The following is a 23,001-nucleotide window of genomic DNA, read 5'->3' as shown; positions in this document are numbered from 1 at the left end:
AATAATACCATTCTATTTTTGAATGCTCTTCAGCAGCATCACAGCTCTGGGCCTTGCAATATCTTTTGCGCCTTAGATATCCGTACCTGGTATATGACAGGAACAGAAGTCCGACGTTCCGGGAAGATTTAGATGTGGGATATGGGTGCTTTGCTTTAGGAGGTGCTTGAATTTCCTGTAAATCTTTTGTTGGCCTAAATGCAAAGACTTGGAAGCTGGTTTTACGTGCCTCCTGTTCAGCTGTGGCACGTGCGAAGCCTTCCTGCCAGGTAGGAAGACCTGAACACCTCATTATGTTGGCATGAATGGGCGGAGCGGTGTCACTGTGGCTCAGGATCTGTGCCTGTGGCTGGAAGGTTGCCGGCTCGTATCCCGCGGCTGCCAGAGGAATCCTACTCCGTTGGGCCCCTGAGCAAGCCCCTGAACCCCAACTGCTCCAGGGGCTCCGTATAAATGGCTGACCCTGCTATCTGACCCCCAGCTTCTCTCCCTGTCTGTGTGTGTGGGGGAAAAAAATCCTAATACCAGAAATTGTATATGGCCAATAACCTGATCTCTAAATCCAGATGAAGGCTCTGCCCATCTGTATCTGAGTGCTGCCCCCTGCAGGCATATTGGTAGCAAATCTTAATAGATACTTTATTGATCCCATAAGATATTAAGTATCTTAATAGATACTTTATTGATCTGGTGAGGGAAATTGCAGAAATGCACCCTTCAATGAGCAGGGTGAAAAGGGCTCTGGAAATGGGGTGTGTACACTCCAGATAAGCTTATCATGTGTGTTAGGCTCCACAGAGAAAACCACCCTCGGTGCTGATGAATCAAATCATGTTTTTATCACAATAAAGAAAGGATGATGCACGAAGTTAACAGGTTCTCACTCACTTTTTCAAACAGGACCATGGGCTTTTTTTCCTCAAGGTGAGCAAAATTTCAGTATAAAAAAAAAACATTTTTTTTTGTTATAGTTCTGAGAAAAATCGTAACAGTTTGTTGCCTAATAAGGTGTTAACAAGGTCAGAGAGTCAGACAGTCAGCTCAAGTCAGCCCTGGCAATAAACCAAGTGTCCTGTTCCCTTCATGTTGCTATGTCTGAGGATACATGAATTTCATCTCCATTTGAGAGACCTTGACTGGCCCCAAAAGTACAGTGCAGTAAAACAGTTCTTCAAGGCTTCATTCTTAATTCATAAGGAATATATTCCTTCTCGTGCCTCATTAAACCCACCCCTGTTTTTACACGGGGTATTTGTTCTGTCCCCTGTGGCATGCCTATGGTTATAGGTTCACAATTTGTGTTGTGCTGCATCCAGGTCAGGCAGGCCAGGTCACTCCAGTCACTCCCGGCCTTGTTGGTTAAGGCACAGGCTTCATTCCTGTGGTGAGGTCAGCTGCTGTCTTCCTGCAGCGCAGCCTGAGACTGCTGCACTCTAAAACCGGTGACTTTTGGCCATTATTGATCTAATTTTTACTGCAATCAAGATAATGCATTAAAAAAGTAATGCAATTTAGAAGGATCTGAGCCTAACAAAGGCGTATATTCCTTAAATAAGCAAACAAAGAGTCAATGACGCCAATCACTTATTTCAGTTAATTTTAGGTACGTCCTCAATTATACTGAAGGACGATTTGCTTGTAATAGGATTCTGTGACTGTCTTTTATTGTCGGCTTACCCATGATCCCTCACGCGGTCGGAGCAGACTTGGCATTCCAAGCCGCGGAGCCTTTGAATTTTAATGCACTTTTTCAGAGCTGATTTCAGAGCCGGGAGATTTTTTGGTTTGGGCTCGAGATAGCCTGGAATATTGAGTTATTGTATGAAGATGTGTTATAGCCTCTGTGTCTTGGAGTTGTTACTTAACTTTTTAGTTGTTATTTTTTAAATGGGATTATTTTGGAGGAATGAGCAAAACTGCCTTGTGATCTGGGAAAAAAAAGTTGATGTGCTGTCAGAGTTCTGGCAGTAATTCTAAATATCTCATTCTGAATGATTTAAAAGCGGTTTCATTTCCAGTACTATTCAATAATCATTTGAAGTTGCAACAATAAACAGCTGCTCTCAGATGATGTTAGATTTGTCTGGCAGCAGGAGAAGAGCTGTGTCAGTAAATCAGAAGGGGAATTCACTGCGTTATCTGCTTTCTGGCTTTTCTGATTCATTAGCATGTTTGTAACTCACAGTGGCACCGGCCTCCTGCACTAGTCCTCTGTGCCTTGAGTAGGAGGAGAACCGAGGGGCCGAGGAAGAAGGTTTCCTCTGTGCTGTGCAGCCTGTCAGCTCAGGATGACTCAGCGCCGTGTGTGACTGATGACTCAGCTCTGTGTGGTCCGGGGCTTCAGAACTGCAGCGCTGCTGTGCAGATCCTGTTTGCTAAATGAACTGATCTGTCCGAGCCCGTTTCAGTGACACGCCGTGCTTTGCCATTATCTGGTAAGCTTTCTGACGAGTTGCCTCTAGGGCCAAGGCATTCTGGCAGAAAGAACTTCCAAAGCTGTAAATATTGGATTTAAATTCTGGATATTTACAATATAAATCAGAACAGCCTTGGAACACCAACAGGACATCAGTTATAGTACCAAAGCCTGGTGTGTTTCAGTGTCCTGCAGCACTGATTATATTTAGAAGAAATCAATTTTTTAATATGAAAAGGTCACGTGTATATAAAAATCTTTGCAATACATACTTCTGCAATTTCAAATGATAAATTACCAATCTGCAGTCTTCTGACATACACTATTACTTTAATTTAAATCTTGATTGTCATTTAATAAAAAAAACCTACTTTAAATTGCTAGATTTAGGCACCTACATGTAAGCGAACTTTTATAGCATCACCAGTAGCAATATCAGTTCCAGCAACTTTAGGAATAATAGAAAAACCACCCTGCATTTGCAGAAAAAATTATCGTGTAATTTGGTTTCAGTCTTGGAAAATGACACCACTGTAGAGCCATGAGGCTTAATGGGCCATTCGAATGAATCCGTCACTCCTGTGGGATGAACCACAGTTACATCATAAGATATACGGTGCCTTCAGAATATATTTATCCCCTTGGGTTTTTCTTCACAGTATATATTTCAAACTCAAATAGAAGCACGTTTATATGGAAGTCACTATCACAGATCTACACTAATTGCTCTATAATGTCAGAGTAGAAAAGAAGTTCTGGAATTCTTTTACATTCACTGTTTAAAGTGCACACGGCTCATCAGTGCTTGCTCATTGCAACATGAAGCATGGTGGTGGCAGCATGGTCTTCTGGGGCTGCTTTTCAGCAGCAGAACTGGGGGTGCTTGTTGGGATACAGGGAACAATGGAGCCAAGCACAGGCAAACACTTTAGGGGAACCTCTTTCAGTCAGCAGAAGACCCTAGACTGGGACAAAGCTCCACATTTTAACCCGACCCTGAGCACATGGCCAAAGCAACACTGGAACAGCTTCAGAACAAGAAGGTGAATGTCCTTGAGTGGCCCAACCAAAGCCCAGGCTTGAATCTCATTGAGAATCTGTGAAGGGCCTAAAAGATTAGAATTCACCAACACCCCCCCACCCCCAATCTGGACAGAGCTTGAGCAAAACTGCAGGGAGGAATGAGAGTGAAAAGCCCCAAATCCAGATGTGCCAAGATGATATTTTGTAGGAATTACAGCTCTCACTGATGAAGGTGAATACTTCAGTAAACAAGATACTTCTGTTTTCCATTTTTCCTCCTCCCAGCATGTTTGTGTGTGCCCCTCACTAGCTCTTCCAGACCACTCCACACGTTTAGTACATTTTCACAACTGCCTTTAATGCATTTGCTAATTATCTGGGAGATCCTGTGCTGAAGCTGGTAGCAGTAAATTCCTCTGGGAAATGACATGCTCAGATACTTACATTTCTCTAATGTTGATTGCTTTCAGCAACCTGCATTCTTAGTGAGCACGGTAAAGACCAGGGCATTCAGCATTTTTCTTTTTCCCCAATGGCTAATTTTTACTCACAGCGGATGTTTCTTTCTGAGATTAATTCTTTACAGTAGAACAAAATATGATTGCATTACACTGAACAGAATCAGAATAGAAGATAAAATATTTTTCTGGCTCAAACGTTTTGTCCACAAGGACGACTTGGCATCCCTAAACTAGAATGTTTCAATGAGTGCAAATGCCTTTGGTATGTCACACTGTAGAGAGCAGGTTAGACTGTATCTTGCTGGTGAGTGAAATGTAACAGATGTTGTAGCCCCTTTGGAAGTCAGGGCCTGCAGGTCTGTAGCGTGCATGAACACTGTGCAGCTGTGTGGTAATGCAACTGTGCAACAACAGCTGTGCCCCAAGGCAGCCAGCGCACTGATGCAAGAGCTTAAACAGCCAGTGGGCACTGCAGGGAGGTTGTGCTCTTTCAGGCTTGTGTAGGGCTGAGCAGGGGTTGGCAGGAGCCCAGGAGCTGGTCGCCCACCTGACCATGAGGATGTCCCGGAAAGAGAGCAGGCGTGTGGGAGGAAGATGGGACTGAGAACAGCAACAGAGGCTCACCTGGACTGAGATTCCTGCTACCTAACATGAGCTCGACCTGTGGCAGCATTTTTTTCACTGCGTCCTGTAGTTATCGTGGGGCTCCGTGTGCACCAGCTGAGCAGACCCAGAGGATCTGCTCTCTAGGGGGTAATTTCTGTAAATACGACAAATGCAATGTTGGGATAAAAATTATTATTAATAAATTATTATTGCCAGAAGCTATATCTCTCTGCAGCTCGCCACTGGCAGCCCACTGAAGCTCAACAGTTGTGAGCCCGCCCAGTACCTGGAGGGGAGACCTCCTGGGAAATGAAATGGAGTCCCCAGTAATTTTGAATCTGCACTAGTACAGAGACTCTTGCTGTTTTACTGTTTGAGATGAGCCTTGGCTATAGATCATTGCATCTTATCCACTTAAGCTAATTGTCCATAAGACTAAACTGGCACAGAAGATGATGTCTTCCTCCGGGGAGCCCTGTAGTCTTTAGTGCAGATCCTGAATTAATTTAAGAGGATGATGACAGACTGCGATTGTGCAGGTGTGCTGACAGCATATTGATAAATCGCATCTTATTATTCTCTCAGCATGCATTCTTCTGCTCCTGTTGTAATTTAGGAGATGTGAACTAACCTGTCCTTGAAGGAACAAGTAATAGGTTTATTCCATGCTGAAAAGAGAAGTAAGAAAACAATGTTTCGGCCGTGGAGCCTTCTTCAGGTTGACACACCATGGTTATTCCATTAATATTCGCATGGCTTTGACACAGTTTCCTATGGTTTCATCATGTTCTGAATTTTTTTTGCCATTCTTTTGCCATTTAACTGTGCTTTACCTCACTGTGATTTTTTTTACTTTTACCGTGCTTTTACCGTGATCCATGTGCCAGTCCAGCTGCAGCAGTGCTGCTGGACTGAGATCTCTGCTGCTACATTTGGATCCTCACTGCAGAGACTGAGAAGCTTCAGCTACAGCATAGCGAAACTGTAGCTGTGTGTTTTAAGGCGCACAATGGGAAAGCCTCTGGTGAAGAGTTTTAGGTAGAACTAGATTACTGTGAACAAACTACCTCAATAAATTCAAGTCAGATTTCATAACTATATAATATAATTGGCGACCCATAAGAGACACTTAAGAAATCAGTAAGAAAAGAGCTGCTAGCAAATAAGTTAACTCAGGAGCCATACTGCTCACTTGGGAACTCAGCATGGGATTTCATCCAACTGGTCTTGAAAGAACAAAGACATAAGAACAACTGCTAATGAGAGGAGGCCGTTGAGCCCATCGAGCCAGTTTGGTAGTTAAGAGTTGATTCCACATGGTTTCCACTTGCGTCTTCTGGGTCGTGTTTCTCTGTTGATTCTGAGGAAGCCTGTTGGGTGGATTTTGAAAACTGATCCATTTTCACCTTTCTGTGAGTCCGCTGCTTTTCGAACCCGGGGCTTGGTGTCGCTTTCTGATTGGAAGCGAGGTCGTGCTTCTGTCAGCTATGGGGTTTGGAGTGTGTGATGGGCAGGGTGGTCAAAGTTTGGATTTAATCCAGATGTAGTGTTCCAGTGAAAACAAACGAAAGGGAAAATGTAGAAAAGGTCAAAGCAGAATGTTGACAGCTGAAGGGTCTTCTTTCCTAAGAAAGGAAGAATCTAGCCTTCAGCAGAGGTGCAATGGTTTAATTACCCAATTCTATATTAAAACATAGTTTAATTATTGAATGAAACAATGTATGGACATGCCAAGGAACAAGAAATAGGTTTATTCCATGCTGAAAAGAGAAGAAAGAAAACACGTTTCGGCTGAGACGTTTTCTTTCTTCTCTTTTCAGCATGGAATAAACCTATTACTTGTTCCTTGGCAGCCTACACTTGCTGATGCAGCTCCCCACCTGAACTACTTCCTTATATAGACATGGATATTTTTTCCAAACTAAGTTTGATTTCCACACAAAGTGTGATCTCGAAATGTAACTACAGGTCTGAAGGTGTTTTGTTCTCCCTCTTGACAAAATGGACATGCTGAGACAATTAATCCTGGAGAGCTGATTCCTGTACAGTGTTAATCTCTGAAGTGGTTGGTGCAGATCATTAGTCAGCATGCTTTGGCAGTGACAAAGCTAGTTTTGTAAATCCCACTTAAAAAAGCAAGCACTAATTAACGGGTGGCCGTGCATGTGAGAAATCACTAATTGCAGCTGCCTGTAGCAATCGTCAAAGAGCGAGCTGAGGAGAGCAGAGGGACAGCTTTCGGAAAGAAGATGGATGAACAACTTCTCTGGTTCATTTCATCGGGAAACACAAGGCACGAGGGCTTTCTTTAAGAGGATAAGCCTCATTCATCCCAGTTCAGCCTATTCACACATTGGGAAATATTGGCTCCCTCATGCTTAATGTGGAATCGGGGAATGATGTGTCAAACTAAAATAAAATCAGTTGGGGGTGGGGTGGAGTTCCAGTGTAAATGTTATATGTTGAGTCTGCAAGAGACTGTGAAATAGTGCCAATGGCTGTACAGTTGGGATCGCTATCCTTGTTGCTGCTGCTTTGCCTCCAATTCTTCTGGGAAGAGGTCCTGCTGGAGTAGGGCCCAGAGCCATGTTCCGACAGGGTTTAATTAGTGTGTGGTCGCTCTGCTGTTCCATTATTGACAGCTGGTGGCTAGTATGGGCTCCTGCTCCCCTGTGACCCGAAGTGGATGACGAGGTTAGAAAATGGGTGGGTGGTTCACCTCCGCTCCTACCTGCATTGGTGTTGGCCCGTCACCAGGTCTGTGAATTTCCTCCATTAACTCACCTCCTACGTGAGAACGTGAAGTTTATAGACGACTGTCCTTGTCCCATATGGGTCATCTAGGGTAGAGATAGCTGGTAGCTCCTCTTCGCGGGGGTGTTAACGACCGCGCGTCCCCCCTCTGGATGGGTTTCCTGGTGACAGACGCGGGTCCCGTGAGCCGGCTGGCCTTCGCCCGGGGGGGGGCAGTGGAAGACGGTAGTTGACCGCCTGGTTGCTCTCGCTCTCTCCCCCGCAGACTACCAGCGGCTGATGACGGTGGCCGAGGGCGTCACAACTCTGCTCTTCCCCTTCCAGTGGCAGCACGTGTACGTGCCCATCCTGCCCGCCTCGCTGCTGCACTTCCTGGATGCCCCGGTCCCCTACCTGATGGGCCTGCAGTCCAAGGAGGGGACAGACCGATCCAAGCTGGAGCTGCCCCAGGAGGTACCCTGCCCCTGCCTCTGCCTCTGTGCGCATTGAGCTGTTCCTTGCTGGTTTCCACCCGGACTGTTTCTGGACCCTTTGAACGCCTCTGTGTAGGGATTCACGGCATTAACCCACTACCCTTCATCCTCAGGGGGAACCGCTCCCCCGACTCGCTCCCCTGTTGACACAGGAGAGGCGTGTCCCTCACCGATGGCACCGCAAGCCTGCAGATGCCCAGGGGGCCACAGGGGGCGCTGTGCTGCTGAGATCTGAGAGACCCCTGACCGACTTCTCCCGCCCTCTCCTCTGCTTGGGCAAAACCGGTTCACAGTGGGCAAGTGACATGACCCAGTCTCAAACCCGCAACATTAGATTAGACAGCTTAGTAAACACCTGTCACTTGAGCCACTGGGGAGAGGAACGTCCGTTTCTTTAGTCCCAGGCATTTCCATGACTGCCTGGAACCTCACAAGAGTCAAGAGGGAGCAAGGGAATCTATTTAAAGAGCTGGGGGAGCTGATACGTGTGTTAGATGTGATCCTAACTGACCACCTTTTATTGTCAAGCCTCTCTTACAACAGGCCCAGAAACGCTTCCAGTATGAAGGCCGGGCTCTGATAACTCACATTTTATCTGTCCACTAACCACTTCTCTTTCTCAAGCAGTGGAAGAACATGGTATTGACTTATTATTGATTACGTCCCTAAACAACAGGGGCAAAAAAAAGTTACCAAAGGTCAAAGGAATTTAGCCATTATGTAAATAACAAACTCTGCTAAAACTCTGCTACTACGGTACCAGGTATGAAGATAATGCCGATAGAAGTCTTAACTCTCAGCTTTGTTTTGGTTGTCTGGGAACACAATAGCATCGAGCTCCAATCGATAAACCTTCCCCCTCTTCTGCACTGGCCAGCACTGTGTTCTTCTCCACACTCTGATAGACAGGGGGCGCAGGTAAGGGCAAGACTGGGAGATGTGTGATCACACTGGCGAGAGAATGATGGAGGGTGAAGATCGTGCAAAAACCACCGCAGGTTGTGGTCTAATTACAGGCTGGAATCATCGGTGCTCTCTGAGCACTAATATTTCTGTATGGCAGAGGGGTCCTCAGCTTTCAAGCTTTCTGGGTCTGTGTGATCTCAAGCCCCATCCTGAACACAACCAACTTCTGACTGGAACTGTGGCCAAGCAACTCGCTTGTGTGCGAGAGAGATAACATTCTAATGAGCTAATCTCCACAGGCACACGTTGAATTATAATTGTCAGAGCAGCTCTCCTGCGATCAAGGGATGGGGCTGTTGGTTCCATGAGCACTGCTGTCGAAATCCTTTTTTTTGGTTTCTGTTCAGATCGCTCCATGCTGAATTACAGTTTTAGGAAAAAGCCTTTGAAGTCTTGGTGCCCCAGGAGAGAACGGACAAGGGTTCTTAGCTGAGCAGGGCTGCAGGGGATTTGGACTCTTGCAAGAGAGGCAAAGCCAGGGCAGGACAGGAGAGTCTGCACTGCTGTGCTTTCTGACCAGCCAGGATCAGCACGCTAACATGTTTAAATATTACTGAGTCGTTGTTGTTTGTATTGATCCAGACCTGACTGCAGTATTCATGTATAGATTCATAATGGACTCATTCTGCCTGCAGGGGTTTGTGATGTTTTTAGTCATGCCTGCAGCTTTAATTTCGTTTCCGCACAGTAAAAAGCAGACAGGCTGATCTAGGGAATTTCCGACACTATGAAAAGCAGACTCCTTATTCAAGAACCTTGGCTTAACCTTGGAACAACAAAATATTTCAAATGCATTTTACTCTCCCTCCGGTCCTGCCTGCTGCTCGGCTCCACACCTGACCTTCCACACTGCTGCCTCTAGCTCTTGGCACCGGGCACTGGGTAAAAACAAGCAAATGGAGTAAAACTGACACAGGCATTGTGTAAATCATTGATCGCTTCCAAAGCACTGCCTGTGCACTGCGCTTCTGTGTCACAGCTTTTATCTTTTGAAAGGATTACATAACAGAGGCAACCCAGATACAGGGCTGTGCAAAACAAAATGCCTCTTCAGTAGTGAATGTGATACTTGTCTAAGGAATAAACCTTGAAGAGCAGCTGCACTGGTTCTGCCCTGTGTCCCCAGGGTGGCGCTGGGGGCCTCCTCACGGACAGTGATGTCACTAAGAGGCTCGCTGTTTCCTGGCCACTCGTGCTCTTTGGCGTGACCGGGAGTTGGACACTGAAGGCCGCTGGGATCGACGCGCGCCTGCTCCCCGGGCGCTGTCCACAGGCTGCGGTCTGGTGTGCGGGCTCTGTTCGGGGCTCAGGCGGGAGAGTGACTCGGGCAGCCGGTCTCCATCAGACGTGTGGCCTGGTGTCTGTCCGCTCTCCTGCCCGAGCCCGAGGGCGACGTGCGCGGTGTTCTCTGGGGCTCGGGAGAAGGGCTCACTTGTTCCATATTCGCTTTTCCTCTCCCAGTCCCGGGAACGATCCCGGCTGAGTTTCTCCAGGGTCCAGGTTTGCAGTCTGGCCTCGATGGTAGTGTACAGTAATCACTAACTTGTTCTGCCCCAGGTGGGAAATTTGCTGTGCAGACGGGTAAAAGACACATCACAAAACATGATGCGTTTTTAACGCAACATGACTCCATTAACAAATGAGACATGTACATGTATGATGAGAGAATGTATACAAATAAATCTGATGCCCTGCCTGGATGCTCAGATCCATCAGTCCCAATGGCTCCTCTGGTTTGTAACCAGTCTTAATTCTGGGGCACCTGATTATAATGCTTTGACGTAATACGCCAAGGTGATTGGTGAAATGTTTATATCTGATTTTGTTTTACACCACATTTCACTTTTCATGAATCTGCCCTGTACACAGTGTAAGCAGCTGCACTGTTTCTGTACCGGGAACCTCTGGTCTGACTGGGCCCTCAATTTATACATACAACACCAATGTGAATGTGTAATCTGTGCAAGTGCAGTAGATTTTCTGCACCGTTGGCAGGTCTGAGGCTTCATTCTGCTGTTGCCTTCACACGTGCTTATCTTGATCACAACACAGTAGATCTTTATCATGCGAGCACAATAAAATCCGAGAAGCCTCTGCAGGGAAGACTGCTGCTGATTGTCAGGCATGACTGCAGCAAGGTCTCTGCCCTGTCCAGGTGGACTGACGGAGGAGGAGACTGACCACTGCGTTGACCTTTCACAGTCTGATGGGAATGGAGTCTTGGAATCTCCTCTGGCAGCAGAGTTGTCATAAGGCCATTACATCCGACCGGGTTTGCACTGCTATGACTAACATGCAATGCTCCGACATCGCCGAGTTTGATTCTCTGAGCTGCACTGGACTGCCTGGGAAACACGAAATCAACGCTTTCTGTGCCATATGCCACCTTATTAATCCTTGTCATGTTCCAAATGCTGTCCGTTTCTACCATGACATGTTGTGCATCTTCCTGCTGCCCTGATACTTTTGTGTTTTGTATCTTTTTAGCTAATACTGCCTGGGGGGCTCGTTAATTAACCGCTCAATTGGGATTGCCCAAGAGATGTTAAGAGCCCATTTAGAATACCTTTAGATCCTAGAATATATTTAAAAATGGGGTTCTGAGGACAAGACACCCTTTGGGACTGAAAATGAAGCTCTCTGTGTCCCTGCAGGCTAACCTGTGCTTTGTGGACATCGATAACCACTTCATCGAGCTGCCCGAGGACTTCCCGCAGTTCCCCAGCAAGCTGGAGTTCATCCAGGAGATCTCCGAGGTGCTGCTGCGCTTCGGCATCCCGCCCGAGGGCCGCCTGCACTGCAGCGACAGCGCCACCCGCCTGCAGAGCCTGGCGCTGCAGGACCTGGTCAACGACGGGAAGAACGGCAACCTGCCCGGCGACGCCCTGGCCGTGTTCGAGCTGCTGCAGGGCAACGCCACGCTGGCGCGGCTGCAGGCCCTGGCCCGGCGCTCGGGGGTCACGGTGGGCCCCGTGGGGGCGCCAGGCCGCGGGGACTCCAAGGGCGGGCGCCTGCAGTGCGCCGAGGAGGAGCTGCGTGACGCCCAGCTCAACGTGCAGGTCCGGGAGGTCTTCGCCAACCGCTTCACGCAGATGTTCGCCGACTACGAGGCCTTCGTCATCCCCTGCGCGCAGGACCTGGAGTCCTGGCTCACCGGCCGCGAGCAGATGCAGAACTTCGACAAGGTGAGGCGGGGGGGTAATGGGCTCGTGCCTGTGTTCAGGACCCCAAATGGGCTCGGGTACAGGTTCCAGCAAGTCAGGTCTGCCCCCAGCAGACATCCCGGCTTCCCAGTGTCAGTGCCAGAGCCGTACAGCTTTCGATTCACATTTCAGCTGGGGCACTGGCTGACCGTAGCTGGGGGTAAGCACACAGCCGCCATGGGGAAAGAGGAAACGCCCTCATTCAGCGAGAACAAGCTTGACTTCAGGCAGGGATGTGCTTCTGCTACTCTGCTATTACCTTGTTTAAGAGTACAAGAGCAGTAGCCTGCCTGGGATGTGAGTCTAGAGCCTTAACCACTGCTCTGCCTTGCTACCAGAAGACCTCCGCAGGGCTTGATGTGCTGAATATCCATGTTCATCACTGTTGGCCTAACAGCTTGATTAGTCCAAAATGTTCTCCACAGGTACCACTGTGGTTGGAAGGGTTTGTATTGGGTGTCACTTGTACTGGTATAATCTGTAAATGAAGGAGCACTGAAGGAACTCTATGCAGTTCTGTGAAACCACTCTACCAGAGTCCGGTGTTTTTAATTTGCTGAAGTAGTTAAGTATAACCTTTCTGTGATCACAGAGGTTTCAAATTAAAGCATCGCCTGTCTGCAGTTAATGGGCTAATGCTTTGATTGGTTTGCTCATTGATTAGTTTCCTAATTTGTGCAGCACTGTGGCTGAAGAAGAGCAGACAGCAGAGCTGAAGGCGAAATGAGCTCCCTGTTCAGGTGCAGATTCGCTGCCCTGCAGGGAATATTCATGACAAAGCTGGTTGTGGGACTACAGCTCCCCACCACTTCCAGATGGACGCTTGGCTTGGCACCACAATTAAGCAATGTTAGAGCTTTTATCTTTCCTTTATCAAGCAGTATAAATGGTAACCTTAAGAACTGATTAACGAAGAACAGCAGAATATTAAATATCTTCAGTCTTTTACCTACATTGTAAGGAAATATTACCCAGCATTTTACTTCTCACACTACTTTAGGCATATTGTACTAAATATTTTAATGTGCTGATTCATCTTTTAATCTCTTACATGTCAGAACTCACAATGGGATGGCTAGAGAGTGACTGTTTAAGATGCATGTAGTAGCTGAAAGGATGACTGTAATGTTGGTATGGGAGATGTCATCGAATGTGACAGATCTTAATAGTGGCTCATGTTGGTTCTGTAATAACCTTTTTACGCCTGCTTTGATCCTTAGAGAGTCCGCTATCAGAAGGAATACTTTCTTGTCAAAGCTATTCTTTGTTTGCTTTTGTTGGGCCCAGAAATCAAGGAAAGACCAATGCAGTTGTGAAATGTTATATATTGTAACGCTTACGGGCGACAGGCACTGTGTAAGAGCCGGCGTACCAGAGCAGGTGACGTCACCGCCCTTCCCTGTGATAGCAGGACTACAGCTACTGGGCTGTAGAGAGATCTCTCTTTGGCTCACCGGGCTGGGTCGCTGCAGAGTGCCGTGGGAGTCCCGGGTTCGAGCCCCCGACGGTGGGGGGCCGACCTAATGCGGCAAGGGCGCCCGCCTGAGCCCCCGTTGCGTTACAATATATATAGTATATGTGTACTATATGCTTACTGGCAAAATATTACCCGCAGTCACATGCAGAGGTCCTCTTGGTGTCGGGGTCAGTGTATCTCCCGTCAGTCCCCTTGAAGACCAGTGGGGCTGGAGGCATGTGAGCAGCCCTCAGCCCATTGCCTGAATTGGAGGGACCTGGGGTGAAGGCATTTCGGGGTGTCGTGGAGTACGAGTCTCTGGGTTCCTGTCTCTTGGGGGGTGTTCTGGCCTGGGCGTGTGAGGTTTGGGACACTCCAAGCAGGTGTGTGCGACCCGGGTGTCCAAGCTGGACGCGGTTGAGCCCCTGTTCCAACCCCGCTCGCTCGCTCGCTCGCCCGCTGCAGGCCTCCTTCCTGTCCGACCAGCCCGAGCCCCGCCTGCCCTTCCTCTCGCACTTCATCGAGACGCAGATGTTCGCCACCTTCATCGACAACAAGATCATGTCCCAGTGGGAGGAGAAGGAGCCGCTGCTGCGCGTCTTCGATTCCCGCGTCGAGAAGGCCAGGCTGTACAGCGGCCGGGCGCCCAGCCTGCGCTCCTCCACCTACCAGAAGTGCAGCATCCTCAAGGAGTCAGGTGAGGCCGCACTACATAGGCCCCCTCTCCCCCATTATCGAAGGGTGCAGTTAAACCAGAAAACCTCGGGAATATATCGTTCGAGATGTTGAACAGGCCTTGAGGATAAGAGCCGGTGTTTCAGCCCCGTGGATCTCGCCTGTTCCCCGTTTTCCTCTTGCAGCCTGAAGCAGGAATTTGAATTCTTCCTGAACGCTGATGTATTATAGGTGCTCAAACCTGGCCTTCGATTGCTGGAGCTGAGCTCCCCTGCTGTAAGCTTCTGCATGGTTACACGTTCAGATCTGGTCCAGTGCAGCTGAGGTACCCAAGACTGAGGATTTAAGGACTGTGAAAGAATAACTTTGGCTTCACTGTTCTGATTCTGAGGACTTGGATGTGAGACCTCAGGCTTTCTTTGTTCAGTCGCCCGCTCAGCCTGGTCAAGGACACAGCCTTCCATGTCGAGATCACCTCCTCTGTCTCACTTAAGGGTTAAACTCTTAAGGGCTGCTGATGCTGCAGGAGAGCTGGGTCGCTCCTGTTCTATTTTTATCTTGTTGCTGCCGTTGTGCTGATCATAGATCACAGTCCAGCGGAAATCAATGGTGCCTGATGAGTGTGTCATAACCTCACAGAGGAGCACATTACTCTCTGACAATTATTCCAGTACAGAGATATGCCCCGATCTGGCACTGCAGGAACGGAACGTCCCCAGCAGGTGGCCCTGCAGGCAGAGCCTGGTCATTTCTCCTCGGTAATGTGTGGGTTTTTACACACTTGAAAATCCCAGGTCTGATTCTGGGTTGAGTGACTTGTCCTGAGAGCACTGGGATACTCGGAAGGACTTTCCTGGCAGGAAAAAAATGGAGCAACATGGGGTGAAGATGGTCACTCAGACCTGTTAAGTAGTGATTAGTATTGACCATTGACCTTGCCTTCTAGGGAATGAGTGAACCCAAACCATGTGAGGAAAATGGGCCTCACAATACCCACAATACAGAACCACCAGAACCCCTCACTGTAGGAGCCCAGCGCTCAAGGCTGAAGGGATCTTCAGGTTGTGCCACTTGTGCACTTGTCTGTCTGTCGAGAACATGGTGAAGGATGACTCAGCTGGCCACATCACACTCCTCCACTGCCCAGTCCACAGACTGGGAAGCAGTGGACTCACACATGTGCATCTCCAGGTGTGCCTAGCGGTTTGAACACTGCAGCCTGACTATGGCATCCTGCTCTGTGGGCTCTCAGCGGACAGTTCTGGATTAAACTGGCTGCTTGCGCCCCAGTTTGGGATTTGCAGCCAATTTATCTGCAGTTATTGGCCTGTTATGTCTTGTACTTCGAATGAATTTGGGGATATCGCGACCCGGGAATGTTCCGCCCACTTGCCCTTTGCCAATGATGTTTTTCCCCCAGAGTTCCATGGTGACATCACCTTTGACTCCATTGTTTGGGAAACGTAATCAGGTTGAGCCTTCTTGCTCACTGAATCTCCTTCCAAACGCACCCCAGCCACCACCCATCTTGTCCTGTGCCTTACAGTGCTAGCTGCTCTCGTGGAAGATATCTGTCCACTCTGGGGTATCAGGTGTGATGAGGACAGCCATGGAGATTGGAGTGTCAAACACCATTTTGTGACAGTATAACAGTGCTTACTTCAATAGCCAGGGATTTTCAGGCATAATTCATTACTGGGCACAGTTCGATAGTGGATGGATGAAGTGTGTCATAACGTCACAGAGGAGCACATTACTCTCTGACAATTATTCCAATACAGAGATATGCCCCGATCTGGCACTGCAGTAACGGAAGAAAATGCTTGACTGCTGCAAGTCACTTACATTATCATTTGGCAACGTCTTTCTAGCAGAAATTTGTTATCCTGGGGAACACAACTCGGTAAATTCCTCTGATTGTGCTGAATTGATTTTCCTCTTGCGCTCAGCTCAGCTGGACTGCTGCATTAAAGAAACTCAATCCTGCTAGACATCGTGCATGAATACGTACTGTATTCACATTTTTCATGTGTTCAGACCTGAAGGGGATGGGCCCTGTTGATTACAGGTGATTGGATGAATTTCTGTGCACCTGTTTTAAATACAGATTTCATTATTGTATAGTTACTAATCCTACTAGAGCACATAAGCCTAGCTAGGCTGACTTAGATAGATTGATTACACTGTAGCAGCATTGTTTCTCCTACAGCTGTATATGAATCTTCTTTAAGGGTTTGATTGGATTTTAAAACTAGAATGCCCTTTACAAGACCAGGGTTTAATTTTATACTCTTAAATCTGTTTGTGTAGTTTAAAACCAAAAAGAGAAGTCTGTGTTCATATCCTCAGTAGAAACTAATGGTTAAAGGCCAGTACAGCATGTCGTCTAGTTGCATTTTCACAGGTCAGTAATGCTTGGCCTGAGACCGACTGCTCCACGCTGGCACCCCTGTGGCGCACATGTCCAGCTGGGCTTGTGTCTCTCTGACTTCCTGTCTTTGTCCAGTCGCTTGGGGGGGACATATGGGACTGAAGACGGCAGCTCCGTAGTGCTGTTCAAGACAACATCAGGGCTCTGTAATATGTATGCAGCGTTTGAAGAATGGTGATCATTTCACTGGGAATGTTTTCAAAAACAGCATATTAAGAATTGTATGGCTTAGGATTGTATTGATTGCAGTTATACCAGAAGAGAGAGAGAATTTTCTAAAGCAAAAAAGAATTTATACAACCGAAATGCTGCCTAAATCTGAGGGAAGTACATTGAGCTGTGAGAGGCCCAGTATTGTGTCAGTGTTGAGGAAGGAGCTCTCTTCGCTGTAGCCATTAAGAAGCAGCATTATAAAGAGGTTTTCACAGCCGCTCGTTTATTCCGGTGGAGTGGACTTGTGTTTTGTGGCTCGGCGCAGTGGCTCCCTGCCACTGCCGCAGTGAGTCACGCTGGTCCGTGCGTCTCCCACAGCCCAGGCCATCGAGCAGAGGCTGACGAAGATCGACCACACAGCCATCCACCCACACCTGCTGGATATGAAGATCGGCCAGGGCAAGTACGAGCCAGGCTCCTTCCCCAGGCTGCAGGCGGACGTGCTGTCGACAGGCCCCACCAACAACAAGTGAGTGGAGTCCCCCAAGGCAGCCTGAAGTCCTCTGGCCCACCCTGTCCCGCTGCGCTTATTTTGAAGATGAAAGTGGTAGCTCGTCTTATGGGAGACACTCGCTGTGCAGCCAGTGACTGTTCCCAGACGGCACGGCGATCCCGTATCGAGCCGGTCCAGATAAAACTGACTCTTCTCTGCGATTGCAATCATCGGCAGGATTCGTCGGCTGGGCCGTGTGAGCCTGCGCCCGGTATTGTGGAGGAGCCACAGGCTGCCCCTCGCTGCGTCTCTAATGCTGCCCTCTCTTGTCCCCTGGCTCAGCCGGTGGAACAGCCGCTCGGCCACAGGCCAGCGCAGGAAGGACCGTCTCAGACAGCACTCGGAGCACCTGGGGCTGGACAACGACCTGAGAGAGGTACGGCACGCCCGGCCCTGCCAGGAGCACCCCCCGGCTCCGGTGCCCAAAGCTCTTTCATTCTGCGGTGTTCTCCATCTCCTGCGGTGTCATGTCCCCTTCGGGAGCATGTTTTTCTCATGCAGTGTGCATCTGTCTCTCCTGTCCTGTTACATGCAGCTGATTTGAATGCAAAAAGGTTTCTGTGTTCCATGCGTTAAGGTTGTGACCCAATCAGTGTGTTTTCTTAATTTGCTCTTATCCAGACATTAGGCAGCCTCTCTGTAAGGGCCTGGTGTAGTGAAGGTAGTGTACGACCACTCCAGACACAGAGCTGATGAGAGAAGGCTCATGAGGAATAACACCCGGGACTTCGATGTGTTGGACGGGGTTGCTGAGTGTTTAAGTGGTGGAAAGGTTTGGCTTCATGCTCCTGGCTGAAGTCCAGCCCCCTGGCTGTAGGATGAACCATGGGGCTACTGTACAGCTGGAGGCTGATGCGAAGGAGAAGCAGGGGGTATTATTCAGGAAGCAGCATCATGAATGATCGCGTCAGGGCAGCTGAGGTGAAAATAGCTCTGATCCCCCCCTGAACTTTCTCTTCAAGCTCTACGAAATGGCAGTGAGGTGACTGGAGTAATTGTGGCCGTGTTGCGCCTGGACTTTTATCTCAAGTCTGTAGGGATCCCCACTAATGACATCCTCAATATTCCCTTTCTGTATAAACGAACTGTTGAGACTGGGACCACTTTCTGCTGGAGAAATGTTTTAAAAATACTGGAATTACACTTGGAATACAGCGTTAAGCTGTTTGGAGCCTCTGGAATTTATGGCTCCAAGGGTTTCATGGTCATAGACTGGTAGCATTTACATCAGAGGTCGTAAAATAAATGTGCCAGGAGATCATTTATTTCATACCTCCACACCATTAGGGCATAAAACGGCAATCCTAACAGTGCTGAAGCATCTACTGGTAAACTTCCAACAAAAGATACTGTAATTTCATCACTCGGATCTTGTGGTAAGTAAAGCAAGAGCACAGGAACATAAGGTGACCAACGAAAGGAGGTCAGTCAGCTTTTCTGCTAGGCTAATAGTAATCACACAGGGACTGACTCCCCCTACCTCTCCACACACAAACCTGTGGAAAGGGACAGTTCGGAGCACAGAAACTCCCACCTACTCCCATGGGAGGCACTGGGAGCACCCAACCACAATCTACTCAGAAGCACGGAGAACATGCAAACTCCACACAGACCGTGCTTGTAGCTAGCCTCTCCTTGAAAGATCCCAGGATATCAGGCTCCACACCTGGCTAGTTATTTCCAGACGGTTTGAGCACCACTGGTGGGGCACATCAGCAGCCTTCAGTGGAACACAGACCCTTTGAAACCTTCGCTGTTATGACTTTTTGTTAACGCCATTGTCTCGTTTGATTTTGAATGTGCTGTGCCTTCATCTGCATGCCGCTGCTCTTTCTTGGTGTCTCTCTCTCTTCTCTTTTCGACTGCCCATGCACTCTGGTTCTCTGCCGGTCCTGCTCCCCTCCCTCCCTCCCTCCAACTCCACACCCACCCCGACCGCAGGCGGAGGGGTGCTCGGGCCTACAGAACTCCATGGCATTCTGGGAGTGGGATCAGGGGGTGCCCCCTCCTATAAGACCTCCCAAAAAGTCCTTGTCTGCCTGCTGCCTGGTATGTGAAGGGTCTGACCCAGCGTCTCGGTAGACTGTGGCCGCCTCTCTGCTGTGTGCCTGTGTGCTAATAGTCTGAGAGAGGTGACCAGCTCCTGTACTGAAGAACTGGCATCTAGCTCAAACAACTGTCACTCTCTAGCCTTCAGTTAAACCTAAACCTCTCCTGATGTTCTTCCTCCGTCACGTCAGTATGTTAAGATCTAGAGCTCTGGTGCAGAAGGGCCAGTCCGTTATCAGGCTTCATTTGGAGTACAGTTTTTAGCAATAGCAGAAAGACATTCAGAGCTCCTCTGAATTATTCCTGATTTTGGATATTTTGTTTAAGCATCTGCTGTCCCCATGTCTGTGATTAATTCTCTAGACAGTTGTCTTTTCCGGTGGCATTCTTTGTGGTTTTTGTTTCAGGGAAGTGCTAAATGATTTCTAGACTTTTTATTTGCTACACCATTGAGAGGCATTAGAAGACTTGTACAGATTTTCTTTTCAGTCAATTTATGAGCTTTGTTTATAGTTGTTTCCCTGCAGCTTAAAAAGTGACGAGAGGCCACTCCTGTCCTGTCAAAGCTAACGACTCTGAAGGGGTGGCCACGTGCTCTTAGTACAGCAGGGCTGTTCTCTCTGAGCATGTTGCCTGTGTCTGTGCATCTGCTCTTTAAACTGTTAGTGATGACACACCTGCTTCAAAACAAGTGTCATCCCCTCTGGGAAAATGTCACTTTATTTTGGGGTGACATGTGGTTTGGTTCCGTAGTTTTCAGGAAGTTACTAAGGACAACCTCATGCATTCAATAATGTGAATTGCAGTTTGAACAGACTTTTGAAATAAAATTGCCCTTAAAACAATCCTGTAACAGGCGTCATCATGGCAGAATACAGAAAGCAGAGTGTTTTTTTAAAAAAGATTCCAGCAGGACCAGCAACCTTATCAAAAAGATCAACTCATTTTGATCTGTCTAAGATGATTGGAGTTAATTGAAGTTGGAAGTTTGTTCAGAGAGTCCTTCTGTTCTCTGTTCATTGGCTTCTCCTTGTTGCAGGCAGTCGGTCTAACGGTGGTAAAGCTGGTCTCTCAGTGGAGGGACAGACATTAGAAATGTATAGAACCCTGAAGCAGTGAAGGGGAAAAGGAGCTTCTGTTCAAGGAGTATGCCTAGCCAGGAATTGAACCCCTTGGTGTGTGTTGAAGGAATCGATAGCAATGTAGCATCCAGAATAAAGAATAAAAGAATCGTCTTTGTCTCGGTGATTTGATATGGAAAGGGTGCAGTGCCTTCCAGCAGCAAAATCAAAACTTGTTTTTGCTTCACGGTTAAGCAGTTTGTATTTGTGATCGTGAGATTCAGATGAATGACGTGTATTTTATTTTTGGTTAATCCCATATAGTTGATCAAAAACAGGCTTTGTGTTTAACCCAGTCTTTTCTAGTGCCCGTAAGTCCTGGGTCACATTCACCTGAAGTCAATTTCAGAGTGTAAAAGTCAGTATTTGGTTGCATATGCCATTGTGCAATAACTGCATGAAGACTGCAACCCCTTCAGGTCGTCTGACTCTGTATGGTCGTATGAGGTGCCTGATCTCCTGATGAGCACCTTGTTTGTCTATTTGTTCTGTGCCTGTGTTTCTGATCACTGTCATGCTGCATGGTGAAGCACCACCTAACTAAGATGGAAGCTTCTCCATAAGAAGGCAAAATGATTCTATAAAATTCAGAATTCATTGAATGAACAATGAATTCATGCCACCATTACTAATTGCACCATTTCTAAAGATGAGTGAGGCTTCGGAATTGAATTTGGAGTAGAAAAAGGAGTCAGGAGAGGTTGGGAATAAACGTTTATGGACAGATGGGACCAAAATAAACTTTTACTAAAATGATCAGATTGAGATGCGGACACAGCAAGGAGCTGCACTTGCTTCAAGGATCCCACCTTCTCTACGAAGCCTGGTGAGGGTCATGCTATGACCTGGGCGAGCGTGGCTGTCTCTGGCCTTCTGACTTTGCTGTCCCAAGACATTTGAGGTCACTATTATTTTTATGTCAGCCAGGGCTGCGAAGGCGGTGAGAAACGCACTGACTCTCCTGCAGGGCTCTGTCTGAAGATGACTGGCTCCATCAGAGGGGCATGTCCTCAAGACCATGAGCTGAGTCTCAAACAATAGTTGGGTGATTCCAAACTGGGTTCCAGTTAATCCCAAAATTAGTGTACAGTCGTTTTATTTTACTGTGACTGTCATATGCTGAAACACAAAGAAACGTGGAGTGTGATCCAGGCCAGTCTCTGAAGCCTGTTCAGTGAAGTGGCCATGTTAGAATGGAAGACCCATAAACACCCTGCAGCTTTTCTGGAGAGCCTGACTGGGCCTTGAATAGCAGAATCCCAACAACCACTCTGCCTCTGGGCGGCTTAATACTGGTCCTTATGGACCAATTTGTTTCACTCTCTCAGATCAAATCTTACAGCTAAGTTTGCTCTTCACGTGTAAAGTATTGCTTTATGAGATGCAGTAGAGAAAAGCTGAAAAGCACAGAGTCCGCAGCCTGGCAGTCCCGGCCTGGTGTGGGCCAGAACGTGTCCACAGCTGCGAGGAGCTGTGCCGTTGACCGTGTCTCCTCTGGGCTACAGAAGTACATGCAAGAGGCCAGGGGCCTGGGGAAGAACCTCCGGCAGCCCAAGCTGTCTGACCTGTCCCCCGCTGTCATCGCCCAGACCAACTGGAAGTTTGTGGAGGGCCTTCTGAAGGAGTGCAGGATGAAGGTGAGTGGGATTGTGGGGCCAGCCTGGGGTCGTGATGGGAGCGAGGTCTGGGGCTGCGCTCCAGGCGCCCGGTAGCGTTGGTGCAGATTTCTGCAGCTCTGAAACGAGGTGTTGAAAGGTTTGCTACCTGACTGCATGCCGTGTTCAGCTTGAGGACCTCAGAGCAGCACAGAAAGGTTAGAGACAAGAGGCAGCTGCTCATCCTGTTGTGCTTAACCAGGTGTTAGTCCTGCAAAGGCGTCAGAGCTGCACAGACTGCCTGAATGTCCTTGGCGACTGGGCACACAGTTCGGCTAGTTCCTCATGCCCACGAGTGTTCAAAGACACCGAGGGGCTTTCGGCTGAGGTTGTGTTAAGAGAGAGTACTGAATTTCAGAAACATACACATAGGACATTTTTACCTGAAACGATAGCTGATGCTAAACAAAATCTTTTTCTATAAATGATTTTTTCTATTCATTTGCATCAGGTGTGAAGCTGAAATATGTTATCAGTTCCAGTTGCATCTGACCTGTATTTTGTGACACTTTGTGCGTTTTCATTTGTCTGTTTTTGAGCAGGGAAACAAATCATCCTGATGTGTATCTGTGCTGAAAGACCCGCTTAGTACATATTTATTCTGGGGTGAAAGATTCACTGTGTTGTTCACAACTGTTAAACTTTTTAGAAGACTTTTTGGAAGTGACCTCTGTTTAGCCTTAACCGAACAAGCAGAATTGTAACAATTCATAATAAATAGTGTATTTCATGCCTTTTGTGCCTTTTGATGTATGTCATCTCAGGGTGATTTATAATTTGATGAACACCTGAAATGTAAAAAGACAAGCTAGCACTTCTGTGTCTAAAGAAGATGGGTGAAACTGGTCACATACTGTAGAAGAAGATGAGAAGGGTCACAAACAAGAAGCTACTGAGCCCATCTGGCCTGTTGGGAGATTGGAGCTCAGTGACTGGAGGATCTCATCCAGCCTTTGCTTGAAGAAAGCAACAGTATCGGCTGGGTAACGTGTTCCAGACTCCCACA

At 47.9% G+C, this 23,001-nt stretch overlaps 1 protein-coding gene across 8 annotated transcripts in view; it reads left to right on the top strand.

Annotated features, from left to right (window-relative positions):
* Positions 1-23,001, top strand: part of dennd5b (DENN/MADD domain containing 5B) — an 84,453-nt gene that overhangs the window by 42,330 nt on the left and 19,122 nt on the right. For 4 of the 8 annotated variants that reach the window (XR_015941274.1, XM_088646064.1, XM_088646063.1 and 1 more), the window contains 7 exons: positions 7,526-7,713; positions 11,354-11,884; positions 13,824-14,055; positions 16,996-17,146; positions 17,453-17,546; positions 19,112-19,219; positions 21,846-21,977. Coding sequence is in view for 7 of the 8 variants with exons in the window: in XM_088646064.1 (XP_088502190.1) it covers positions 7,526-7,713; positions 11,354-11,884; positions 13,824-14,055; positions 16,996-17,146; positions 17,453-17,546; positions 19,112-19,219; positions 21,846-21,977 (1,436 nt within the window). In the remaining variant the exon portion in view is untranslated. The remainder of the gene's footprint in view (positions 1-7,525; positions 7,714-11,353; positions 11,885-13,823; positions 14,056-16,995; positions 17,147-17,452; positions 17,547-19,111; positions 19,220-21,845; positions 21,978-23,001) is intronic. The other 4 variants (XM_088646067.1, XM_088646066.1, XM_088646069.1 and 1 more) reach the window with 1 other exon arrangement.

This window comes from Lepisosteus platostomus, chromosome 9, assembly GCF_059453375.1.
Source record: "Lepisosteus platostomus isolate fLepPlt1 chromosome 9, fLepPlt1.hap1, whole genome shotgun sequence".
Classification (NCBI taxonomy): domain Eukaryota; kingdom Metazoa; phylum Chordata; class Actinopteri; order Semionotiformes; family Lepisosteidae; genus Lepisosteus; species Lepisosteus platostomus.
Note: the sequence above shows the minus strand (reverse complement) of the source record. Positions and strands in the feature narration are given on the sequence as shown.